Genomic DNA, 12,609 nt, shown 5'->3' with positions numbered 1-12,609 from the left:
GGCGAGGTGGGACCAGACTGTGGTGCCTCCTCCTTGAGCATCCTTTGGGTCCCTTCATCCAGTAAAAGCCATAGTGTGGCAATACATTGTGTACCCGAATAAAATTTATCTGAGGATCAGAGGACAGAACAAGCCACTAGATTAAACATAGATGCCGAAGAGTGGTGGTACACACTTTTAATCTGCATATTGGAGGCAGAGATCTGTCTGGATCTCTGTGAGTTCAAAGCCACCCTGGACTACATGAAATTGACTCAGTCTAGGAGAGAAACAGAGCCAGGCAGTGGTGGCACACACCTTTAATCCCAGCATTTGAGATCTCACGCCTTTGCTTGGGAAGCACATGCACCTTTAATCCCAGGAAGTGATGGCTGGGCAGAGAAAGGTATATAAGGCGTGGGAGACAGGAACCAGAGGGCTTTTCAAGGCTGAGGAACCTAGAGGTAAGAGGTGGCTTGTTCTTTGTCTCTCTGATCTTTCAACATTTACACCAATATTTGGCTCTGGGTTTTTTGTTTTTTGTTTTTTATAAGATCATTTAGGAATTCGTGTTACAACATAGCGCTTGAGGAAGAAGGGTAACTGTCTCCTAGAATCCTCACCCTGGAACTGAAAGGGAGTTTCACCCCCAAGTCTGAAGGCTTTCTTTCCTTTGAAATAGGGTCTTGTTTTGAACTTAGTAATGGCCCTGCTTCAGCCTCCCAAGTGCTGGGATTGCAGGTATGAAACACCATGGCTGGCTCTGAAGGCTACAGAGAGAATTCTGTAACCTGGGTAGGCCATCTCCCCCGAGTAGCTGAGATTACACGTGTGCAGTGCCATGGCTGCCTTGAGAAGAATTCACCTAATTGAACACTTGGTTCGACGCATGGAGCATGCCAGGAACTTCATGCTATTTAATCCTCTCACTGACCCAAACCAGACTGAACCCTTTGACAGACAAGATGGTGGGTGGTTTACCGAAGGTCACACACTTTACACAGCACAAACTGTCCCTTTCACACTTGGGAAAACTAATGCCTGGAGAAGGCTAATGACTTGTTCTGATTATCAAGCAATCCATGGCCCAGACATTGTACCATCCTGCCCTGTGTCCCTCAGTGCCTTAAGCCATTAGGCTGGAGGACAGCCTGATGCTGGGCCAGGGGCTCCAGAAATAGATGCTCCCACCTCACCAGAGACAAGTGGGAATGTTGAATTCAAGCCTTGTGCATACCCAGTGTCTGCCACCAGCCAGCAGCTGGCCTGGAACAGCCCCCTCCCCCAGTCTGTCTGCTGCACTGCTGAGCATAGCAGCTTTTTCGGGTGGCTGAGCCACTGACAGCAGGCTCACAGCCTAGGGGCTGGGAACAGCTGGTGTCCCCACTATAGCCTCTGCTCTCCTCTTCGCCTGTTCTTGGGGGATCTGGCTGGACCAGCAACACCACTGGCCTGGGAATCCCCAGAAATCTGTTGCCAGTACCATTTCTGACCTACACACGATCTTCTTCCTGAGCCCACTTGGTACACCCCACCTGGGCTCAAGAGAGACATAGAAAGAAAAATCTAGGAACCAGGGACAGGGAGGGGGCCTAAAGGGACAAGGGAGTAGATGCTGGAGATGCGGAAGACTCAGCTGGCGAGGTTGTCTGTGTAATCCCACCACATTGCTAGTCCATTCCCTTCTCTTCAGCCTTCTGCACCCCCAGCCTCCTAGGGCTTGGACCTCCTAGGGACCTGCTGAGACACTAAAGGAAGGCAGCTGTGCACGTCTAGACTCAGTCTCCTCTGCTTTATAGGAGTTGGCCTAGCTTGCCCCTGTCTCAGCCTCACTGATGCCACCAGGGAGGAAGCCAAAGCCAGTCCTGCTTACCCGGCCCTTTTCCAGCTCCCTGCCTACAACAGGGGCTCTGTTCTGTGTCTATGCACATGGTACTATGAATCAAACCAATAGCTGGGGCCCAGTGCCAGACTAGTAACTCTAGACAGTCTGAGGTTCTGGGAAGTCACTGGGCCTCAGTTTCTTTATCTAGAGAGTAAGTTGGGTATAGTCAGGTGGTGGTGGCTCATGCGTTTAAACCTAGCACTCAGGAGGCAAAGGCAAAGATCTCTGAGTTCACCTGTTCTACAGAGCAAATTCCAGGACAGCCAGGGCTATACAGAGAAACCCTGTAAGAACAACAGAAAGAAAGAAAGAAAGAAAGAAAGAAAGAAAGAAAGAAAGAAAGAAAGAAAGAAAGAAGAGGGGGAGAGGGAGGGAGGGAGGGAGGGAGGGAGGGAAGGAAGGAAGGAAGGAAGGAAGGAAGGAAGGAAGGAAGGAAGAAAGAAAGAAGCTGGGCAGTGGTGACACATGCCTTTAATCCCAACACTCCGGAGGCAGAGCCAGGTGGACCTTTGTGAGTTCAAGTCCAGCCTGGTCTACAGAGCAAGATCCAGGACAGCCAGGACTACACAGAGAAACCCTGTCTCAAAACTCACCCACCCCACAAAAGCAAAAACAAAAACAACCAATCAAAAAAAAAATAAAAAATAAAAAATAAAAGGAAAGAAATAAAGAAAAAGATCAATGGTTAAGATCACTGGCTGCTCTTCCAGAGGACCCGAGTTCAATTTCCAGCACCCACATGGCAGCTCACAGCTGTCTGTAACTCACTCAGTTCCAGGGGATCTGATACCTTCCTACTAATGAACATAAAATAAAGTTAAATATTAGAAAGAAAGAAAGAAAGAAAGAAAGAAAGAAAGAAAGAAAGAAAGAAAGAAAGAAAGAAAGAAAATGAGTTGGGTTTGCTCAGGGCGTTTACCTGGGAGACAGTGAGCCTTAGAAAGATGTATAAAGTTATATGATGGGAACAGTTCTAAGCTTTCGATCTGCTTTTCTATATATCCCAGGCTGGCCTCAGACTTGGAGCAATAAGGCTCCTGAGTGCTGGGATTACATGTACCACCATGCCTGGCTTGTCATATCCTTTTTTTTTTTTTTTTTTTTTTTTTAGAAACATAAATATTTCTTTGTAACAAAGGAGTTTGTGAACAGTGTTGAAAGTCTACAATTTCTTGTTAAATTCACATTTGTACTTCACCTTTTTCTTTTAAAGATTTATTTATTTATAATGTACACAGCATGTATGACTGTAGACCAGAAGAGGGCACCAGATCTCATTACAGATGGTTGTGAGCCACCATGTGGTTGCTGGGAATTGAACTCAGGACCTCTGAAAGAGCAGCCAGTGCTCTCAACCTCTGAGCCATCTCTCCAGCCCTGTACTTCACCTTTTTCAAACAAACATTTATAATCATTATTTTATACAGCTATAGATATGTAAATACAACATCAAGTTCAGTGGTCCTTCAGCATTTTCCACTTAAATTTTTTTTTTAAACATAAAAACAGGTTATAATTCCAAAGCCCAGAGTTATTTGAAACTGGAAAATATTTTCTCTGTAGAAAATAGTAAAAATGATAACATTTCCCAATAAGCCCTTTTAAGCCAAATAATAGCTGAATTATACATAGAAATATTGATTAGATTCTGGGATACAGAAGAAACCTATCTTCATCTGTCATTGTTTTTCTCTGCCGAGGAGTTCTCCATTGTGTATATGTACCATATTTTCTTTTTTTTTGGGGGGGGGGGGGTGTTGTTCGAGACAGGGTTTCTCTGTGTAGTTTTGGTGCCTGTCCTGGATCTCACTCTAGACCAGGCTGGCCTCAAACTCACAGAGATCCATCTGGCTCTGCCTCCCCAGTGCTGGAACTAAAGGTGTGCGCCGCCACCGCCACCGCCACCGCCACCACCACCTGGCACACCACATTTTCTTAATCAATTCTTCAGCTGACAGTTGTCATACACTTTTAAAAGATTTTTTAATGTGTTCCTTTCTTTGTCTCTCTCCCTCTCTGTTTCTCTCTCTCTTACACGTGTGTGTATACCCATGTATGTGGGCATCAGAAGCCCTGGAGCTGGAGTTACAGGTGGCTGTGAGCTGCCCGATGTGGGCTCTGGGAATTGAATTCACGTCCTCTGGAAGAGGGCAAACACTCTAAACTGCTAAGCATCTCTCCAACACCCAAGTCTTACACTCTTGAACAAAAGGGCATATCTTTAGAGGCTGGAGGGGCTGAGTAGGTGGAGGTGGAGTGTATGCTAAGTAATACTGTACTGCAACTGCAGAGCTATACCCTCAGTGCTAAATAGATTGGATCTCCAGGACCTGAAATGGATTCAATGGTTATTTAGGAGTTTTTTTGTTTTTTTTTTTTAAAGATTTATTTATAATGTATGACTGAAGGCTAGAAGAGGGCACCAGATCTCATTACAAATGGCTGTGAGCCATCTTGTGGTTGCTGGGAATTGAACTCAGGACCTCTGGAAGAGCAGTCAGTGCTCTTAACTTCTAAGCCATCTCTCCAGCCCCTATTTAGGAGTTCTTAAAGATTGAAGGTCCCTGAAAATTAGACTCCCTTCATATATTTCCCTGTAAAGGTTGTCATAGCTCATGGGATGTACCTTCTAGGCCTGGGTGACGGTCAGGAAGAAACACCGGGATGGAGTGTAGCTCCGTAGCAGGGACATCGTCTGTCCTGGCTGAACTAAGAAGTCAGTGGAACAGGCTTTCCTGAGAGGTGGTCTCCTGGATCCACCTTCGCTCAGTTTGCATCTCTTTGGCTGTGATACAGTGACCAAAGACAAGGGGGGAGGAAAGGGTTTGTTCAGCTTACAGATGACAGCCCATCACCAGGGAAGGACTCAAGGCAGAAACCTGGAGGTAGGCAGGCATGGAGGCAGAAACTGTGGGAAAATGCTGCTTACTGACTGGTTTAGCACTGAAAACCTGGAAGGTTCTTAGAGAGCCTCTGGTCCTTAGTGATGGGAGCCCGAGAATGCTGGTTCTGGTGTCAGTGAGGGCAGCAACGGTGGAAGGTGGATTAACTTCTCGAGACAAGGGAAGACCCAGCAGGGAAAGGTAGACTAACCTTCTTCCTTCTGCTGTGACCCTTTTTTAAGAAGGTGCCAACCAAATTTGGGGTGCATCTTCCTAACATCTATTAAGGCCATCAGAATTCTTCAGCTGAGGCTCCCTACTCAGTAGACTCTAATTTGTGGCAGGTGGGGACATTAAAACCAACCATCATAACCTTTCCAAACAACCCAATGTCAACCAATCAACAGAAAGCCCCAGTGAGGCCTGAGCCTACAAATACAGCAACCACTAGTGAGTGAGCAGCACCACCTTCTGGCCTGGCCTGGAACCAGTCCCTGCAGAGTGGGCTCGGAACAGGTATGCAATGATACTGTCCCCTCCCCTCTGGTGATCCGTCTCTACCACAGAGTGATTGGCATGGGGTGTCTCCAACACCTTTCCCAAGTTGAGCCAGAAATGATGTGCTGAGTGTGGTCAAGGCCACCCCACTTCTAGGACTTGGAAAGAGCCTAAGGTAGCAATTGCAGCTTGCTACCGTGGACCGGAGTCCAGAAACCAGTGTCCCTTTGTGGCAAGTCCTGCACATGGTGGGATCCACCATCCCCTCAGGCCCTGCTCAGAACTGAGGTGAAGCTGTGGTCCAATGGTCCCAGAGCCGCCTCTTCACTTTGTCACTCATATCTTCCATGAAAGGCACTGCTGCTGAGCAGCCACCCTAAAGGACAGCCCAAGCTTCCCAGCATACCCCAGAGCTCCTACACACCTGTCACTGGACATCCTCCTTGAACCACCACACTGGTGCCTCCATAACCCTTTTGCTACTCAATCCCACCCATAGATTCCTTCTAAGGTTCCGAAACCAAGCCCTGGGAACCAGGCTCAACTGCAATGGCCCGTGGTACCAAACTCCAGTTGATGTCCCTCATCTGCAAAATGGAGGTGGCTGACCCTGCTTTGTTATAGTGTGAAGGTTAAAGAATCAATGTAAATCCATATAAAGTGGTACTTGTGTCACAGCAGTTATTGAAAACCTTATTGGCAGCCACTACTACAGCTAAGTGGGAAAATAAATGCCACTTCCTGCTTAAGAACAGACCCGCATTTAAAGACTTCAATTAAGCAACTCACAACGGCCTGTCCTGAGGTCCTTGGGCAGGTTTCAAGCAGTCGAGAGAACACAGACACACCACTATTTTTGTGACTAGGACCCTTTAGCCGGGCTACTTGACACATGCTCTAAGTCTCAGCCACTCTGGAGAATGGAAGCCTATGAATCTAGAGACAGGTGAGCTTAGTTAGTGCTAGGTGCTACTTCTGAGCTGCTTTTCCATCTTATATTCAGGATTGGCATCAAGTACCATTACCCACTAAGCTATCTCCAGCCTACTTCCCCACTCACCACCTTGGAGGGGTCACAGGGTCTCAGCCTGTAAGCAACGAAACCCTGGCCCCTTTTGACAAGTGGGCATGCTTGAGACAGCTTCTACTTGGCTCTAAGCTAGAGGCCAGGTTGACCTTGAACTTCTAACTCATCTTCAAGAGCTAGAACCACAAGCATCAAATCCCAAGTCCTTAAGGGGTAGTTCTGAAATGAAGTATTTTGACGCAAGAGTAGAAACCATTCGCTTCTAAGTTGGCACACATCCTACAAAACCAAGGTTAAAAATACCCCCACCCCTCAATGGTCCACTAGACTTAAAGAAATGGCTGACACCCCAGGCTCATGTGGCCAGCTGGGGACCTTGAAACATTAAGATGCAGCAGCCAGACCACTAGAGAGAGGACAACAGACAAAAGCTTGCTTTATTTTAATGACTGATCCACCTGAGGCCACAGGCAGCCCACTATGTACAGACACGAGGGAAGCTTCATTTCTTGGTCTCCTCCTCCTTGGACAGAGTCTTGATGATCTCCTCCTTCTTGGCCTGGAGACGCTCCTCCCGGCGCTTTCGGGCTTCCTTGGTCTTAGACCTGCGAGCCTCAGCCTGGTCACTAGAACAAGGAAGAGAAAAGATGGTCAGCTTGGGGACAGAAGCACACCCCAGACCCCCAAAGCTTCATCATTAGCCTGAGGAAGGGCAGCTGTCTCACCTAGCCCAGTACAAATGGGCAGGTGGTGTGCAATGTGGGGAAAGGAGCAGGAACCTCTCTAGTCAACAGCTATGCTAACATATCAAGCAGCACCAGGTCCTTTTCCAGTATTGCTACAATGAAGATCAGTGCTACCCCCTAGGGTAACTCTAAGACACTTACGCTAGGAGCTTCTTGCGGGCCTTGTCTGCCTTCAACTTGTGGATGTGTTCCATGAGAATACGCTTGTTTTTGAAGACATTCCCCTTGACCTTCAGATACAGGCTGTGATACCTGCAGGGTCAAGGAACACAGCTCTGGTTAGCAATGGGACAGAGGCTGGTACTGTGGGCTCCTCCTCTCCCCAAGCCACTAAGCCTGCTCAGTTTCCTTCCCATTACTACAGGAATTACTGTTCAAAACCAAGGCTTCTTGGGAATCTCCCACACAGAAGCTGTGCCTGGGGGCTACTCTGACGGCACAGGGGAAGCCAAGAACAAAACAACCCTCCTAGAATCAGACTACTCCCTTGGCAGGATTCTCTACTCAAAGCCAGCGAGACAGAGATCTATGAAAAGACAAAGCCCTAAGTGGCAGAGGGCAGGCTTACATATGGCGGTCAATCTTCTTGGATTCACGGTATCTCCTGAGAAGTCGGCGCAGGATCCGCATCCTTCTCATCCAGGTCACCTTCTCAGGCATTCGAGCATTGGCAGTACCCTTCCGCTTCCCTGTGTGAGAATTAGGAATCAAACTACATAAGCTTCAAGGAATTGTTTTAAGTCAGTTACCAGATACATGGAAATTATTGTCCTCTTATCCTATAAGTATGTGGCTATGACAGGAAAAAAGGTAGTATGACTCGGTAGCTTAGGATGCAGTGTGACAAGGGCCCTAGAAAGTGTTTTCCCCAAACAATGAGACATGCACACCTATGTCCAGGCATCTGTGAGCCACCTGGTGTGAGTGCTGGGAACCAAATCTTGCATCCTCTGCATCAGCAATAAGTGTCGCCAATTTCTGAGCCACTCCCCAGTTTTCAAACATCCAGTATAAGCCCCAACATAATATACAGACTTAATAACATTAACACCTTTCTCAAGAATAAACACAACCAGTGCCAACTTATATCCACAAGAAAAAAAAGGGGGGGGGGGAATGCAAAGCAGTAAAATAATGGCACATGAGATGAGAAAAAGATTACCAGTGTTTGTGCAGACCTCAAGATCAAGAGTCTTAGACAATGACTGGAACTGAACCCAGTCCCTTAAGCATGTTAGGCGACTGCTCTACCACTAAACCAGATCTCTGCATCCATCATTTAAGAGTCGGGGAAAAGGGAAGATCAGTCTCACCTATGCCCATATGCCTGCCCTTCCGTCGAGCCAAAGTGTTTTTCCGGCATCGAGCCCGGGAATGGACAGTCACAGGCTTCCTGATGATCAGCCCATCCTTGATCAACTTCCGGATCTGCTGACCTGAGAAAGCAAAAGGCATCTATTTAGTTAGGAAAGGCCTAGCCACAGAGACATTGCTTATATCCTTGATCCAACATTCTCGAAGGAGCTGAAATTGTGAATTTGTCATAAAGCATTTCTTCTACCTTTTAAATATTTCACAGCATACTTAATATACCCAAAATGCGGGTGTAACACAGGACATGAAAACAATATACTAACCATCCTCTGCTCCTGTCTTGAAGCCTCACCCAACATCCTTCTAATCCTCAAATCTCTTCTCACAACCCCCGCAAAGTATTCACTGTGCACACAGTTTATTCATGCAACACTGGATGACTGCAGTAACTTCCATTCTCAGGCAAATGCCAATAAAAGGACCTGTATTTTTCTTTATCCCATTTTACAGCTCCCCTAGAATGTGAGCTTTCTTAGGTCCATAAAAACCTAACACACTTACGATGTCACTCATCACAAGTAGGAGGTGAGGGTGAAGGACCATACTCACGGGAGTTGGCATTGGCGATTTCATTGGTCTCATTGGGGTCCAACCAGACCTTCTTCTTACCACAACGGAGGACGCTGGAGGCAAGCCTCTTCTGTAGCCTGAGCATACTGGGGAACACAGAAAGCGCTATCAGACCTGGAAACCACTTGTGGACAATGACAAACACTCAAGGCAAAATCTTCTCTCCTAAGTCTCAATATTGTTTAAGGAAATGGACAAAATACACACTAATATCTATACATCGTTACTATTAAGGCTGAATACACTTCGCAGTCCCAAGATTTTTTGCCATCCCTTCGTGTTCCCTACTAACCATTTCCAAATCAAGATCATTGTTGAAGGTGTGGGAAGTGCATGCAGATGTAAGAAAACTTAGTCCAAACCAAGCCTTAGCCATTAGGGGATCTAAAGGGGACCTTAAGCCCTTTCAAGTATTTAGATGTAGTTAAGAGTTTGGTGTTAAGGACCAGGACCGTGACTGTTTACTCAGGACAGGCGCGGCCCTCAGCTTTCTGGGCTCTTTGTCACAGTAACAAATGCCGTCCAGCGGTCCTTGCAGCTTGCTGCAGCTGTCCGAGCGGAAGCCAGCCCGGCGCCTCACCCTCGGCAGACGGAGGCCTGGGCTTGCCCGAGACTTGTCCCACGTCACATGGCCGAGGTCCGATAGGCTCCAGGCGCGCACGGAGCCACTCATGCCCAGCTGCCGCCGCTCTACCCGCGTGGTGGCCCGCGAAGCGAGCCGGGCGGAGAGCGGCGCCCGTGGGAGGGCCTCTCCGGGCCTCGGCGTCCCGCACCCCACCCTCCCCAGGCCCAGGCCGTGCGTGCTCGCGTCCTCCCCGCGCTGCCGCCGCGGCCGCACCACGCCTGCCTCCCTCTCCTCTTTGCCAGCCCGGGTCGCGGCCCCGATCCCCGCCAAGCCCGGCCGGCGCCATCGGCCGAGAACCGAGAGCCGCGCGCGCTCACCTCATGGCTGCCGACGCAGCAGCGAAAGGAAAGAGCTTGCTGGTCGCGGGCTCCTCCCATTATCTGCGAAGGGGAGAGCCCAAGGCCCACTCCACGCTTGTCTGCGCTTCCGCTCGGCTCTCTCACCTTCTCCCGTCTCAGACTCACTTACGTCCTTCCTAAAAATTTGTGAGCATAGATGCTTAAGGTCGAGAATCGGTTTTAAACTTTAAAACACAGACGGCACACCCCTTTCGTCGGGCAAAGTGGTTCAGTCCAACTTCTCGGCAGGCATGCGCAGTGAGGGTATTTGATCACGTGGGTATTTGGGTGGCCGGAAGTCACGGTAAATCGCGCAGGCGGAGTGAGGGAGGTTTGGGCGGAATGGCCTAGTCTTCACAGAGGGCCGGCCATCAATGGGAGCTTATTATTTTAGCTGGGAGGAAATTAGCGAACGAAGCGTTAGAGGGTAATGGCAGCAGAAAGCAAGCAAACGCAGCCTCGCATTCGCTCTCATAGAGTAAGAACTGGTATGCCAGCTAAGCCACCCAGAGGTTTATCCCCTAGCCACTGCAAATCCCTAATCTCTGGATGCTTCCTCCATTGTAGACTGAACCTAATCCTAATGTTTCTGTCATCCACTTGTGAAAATCATATGCATCTGCTTTTACAAAGGAACGCATTAGCACAAGCAAGCGGAACCAATTTTTGGCTCACTGGAGCAAGCACATGAGTAAATGAATGGTCTAAACCAAAAAGTCCAACGGCTTTGGATACCCCTGAGGGAGAACCCGAGGAGAATGTTCTAGGGTTCAAAAATTAAATCATCTGGAGATGTGGAGCAGAGCAGCCCGCTCCCTCTCTTAATTCTAGCAGTCAGGAGATGAGATCCAGGTAGCAAGACAGACAGATTTAAGGATCCTGGGCAGTTTGAGCTACAGAATGAGACCCTGCCTTAAAAAAAAAAAAAAAAAAAAAAAAAAAAATCTGGCCAAGCATGGTGGTACACACCTGAATTTCCAGTACTAGGGAAGCAGGAGGATCCGAAGTTCTAGGTCATCCTCAGCTCCATATGAGTTCAAGGCCAGCCTAGAAGTCCTGACTAAAAAAAAACTGAGATGGCCAGGATTGAGTACTCTCTGCTCCACCAGAGAAAGATAGTTGGGTTTCCAACACCCATATCTGGTGGTTCACAACTGCCTGTTCCTCCAGTTCCCTGGGATCTCTTGCTGTCTTCTAACCACCTCTTGCACTCATACACATTAGGCATGTATGCACACAAACACACACATAAATAAAAACAAACCCCCTTTTAAAAAAGTCCAAGATCAGGAGCCCTGCGTGGTCGTGTATACCTTTAATCCCAGCACATGGAAGGCAGAGGCAGGCAGATCTCTGTGAGTTCCAGGCCAGCCTGTATAGAGAGTTCCAGGACAACCAGAATTATATAACAGAGAGATCATGTCTCAAAAACAAAACAAAACAAAACAAAAAAAATGGAAAAACAAAACGAAAGTTCTAGATCAGAGTTCTGGCCCTCATTCTCACTTGGTTGAAGAGCCTTTCTCTTTTTTCTCCTTGTTTTGAGACAAGGTCCTGTCACGTAGTCCAGGATGGCCTCAACTCTCTTCCCACCGCTTCCTTCTCTCAAGTGCAAGAATTGCAGGTACAGGTCTGTGCTCCCTCGCTTTTCCTTTCTTTCTCTCTTCCTTCCTTCCTTCCTTTCTTTTTTCTTTTTTCTTTTTCGAGACAGGGTTTCTTTGTGTAGTTCTGGCTGTCCTAGAACTCACTCTGCAGACCAGCCTGGCCTTGAACTCACGAAGATCTGCCTGCCTCTGTCTCTTGAGTGCTGGGATTAAAATTGTGCACCACCACTGCCCAGCTAGGCAGTTAAATGAGCTAAGAGTTTAAAAAGAAAGGGGAGAGAGGGAAAGGGACCATATTTATTTACTACCTCACCAAAATGCAACTTAAAAAAATCTTCATTTTGGTGGTGATGCTCGCCTTCAATTCCAGCATTTGAGAGGCAGATGCAAGGCAGAGCTCTGGAAGTTCAAGGCCAGCCTGGTCTACAGAGGGAGTTCAATGCCAGACATGGCTACATAATGAGCCATGTCTCAAAACAATCAATCAAATAAACAAAACAAACAAACTAAAAGTCCCCACTTCATTTCATAACTTAAGTAATAGACTGAGAACACAGGTCTTCCTCCCCCCTCCTTCTCTACTTCCTCCTCCCCCTCTTCTGCTGCTGCTGCTTTTTGAGACAGAATCTGTAGCCCTTACCTGGCCTGAACTTCCTGCATAGACCAGGCTAGCCTAGTACTCACAGAGATCTGTCTGCCTCTGCCTCCTAAGTGCTGGGGTTAAAGGCCTCTGCCATGATGTCTAGCTGGGGAAGTCCATGCTTCCCTCTCATGGCAGGTTCTGTTGTCCTCTGTGTGCAGCTGGGAACCCTGCCAGTGTTGGAGATACTCATGGAAGAGTACAAAGTTTCATCCCTGTTCATAGTCCTTATCACAAGATGATATGACCAGAGAATGAACATTCACTTATCAGAATCCAGAGTGAGGATGAGTCCAAAAAGCCCACGGTCTCCCATCAAATAGAACACAGAAAGCTGTCTTTATTTTAGGAGCATTTCACCTTGACAAGGCTTCACTTGGCCTCTCAACTCTCCACTCTCTGTGGAGCAAAGAACAGGGTAGAGAAGGGAGGAAACAGTCT

The 12,609-nt window shown here is 47.8% G+C and overlaps 1 protein-coding gene across 3 annotated transcripts; it reads right to left on the bottom strand.

Annotated features, from left to right (window-relative positions):
- Positions 1–6,682: 6,682 nt before the first annotated feature.
- Positions 6,683–9,984, bottom strand: Rpl19 (ribosomal protein L19). Of its 3 annotated transcripts, none has more exons than XM_036198282.1 (6): positions 9,904–9,984; positions 8,941–9,047; positions 8,331–8,453; positions 7,586–7,706; positions 7,159–7,269; positions 6,683–6,897 (listed from the first exon to the last, which is right to left on the bottom strand). In XM_036198282.1, the coding sequence occupies exons 1-6, from the start codon at positions 9,906–9,908 to the stop codon at positions 6,774–6,776; spliced, it is 591 nt and encodes a 196-aa protein (XP_036054175.1). In that variant the 5' UTR covers positions 9,909–9,984; the 3' UTR covers positions 6,683–6,773. The 3 variants fall into 3 exon arrangements, with proteins under 3 accessions (XP_036054175.1, XP_036054177.1, XP_036054176.1); XM_036198284.1 differs by lacking the exon at positions 9,904–9,984 and adding an exon at positions 9,542–9,719; XM_036198283.1 differs by lacking the exon at positions 9,904–9,984 and adding an exon at positions 9,408–9,478.
- Positions 9,985–12,609: the final 2,625 nt, after the last annotated feature.

Source organism: Onychomys torridus, chromosome 8, assembly GCF_903995425.1.
Source record: "Onychomys torridus chromosome 8, mOncTor1.1, whole genome shotgun sequence".
In the NCBI taxonomy this organism is placed as follows: Eukaryota; Metazoa; Chordata; class Mammalia; order Rodentia; family Cricetidae; genus Onychomys; species Onychomys torridus.
The sequence above is the reverse complement of the archived record's forward strand: the minus strand, read 5'-3'. Positions and strand labels throughout refer to the sequence as shown.

What these genes read in the sequence shown, in the direction of transcription:
- Rpl19 (XM_036198282.1), bottom strand. An exon ending in AATCGCCAATGCCAACTCCC is followed by an intron (nt 8,454 to 8,940) that starts GTGAGTATGGTC and finishes TTGCTTTCTCAG; the next exon opens with GTCAGCAGATCCGGAAGTTG. An exon ending in GCCCGCAAGAAGCTCCTAGC is followed by an intron (nt 6,898 to 7,158) that starts GTAAGTGTCTTA and finishes TCCTTGTTCTAG; the next exon opens with TGACCAGGCTGAGGCTCGCA.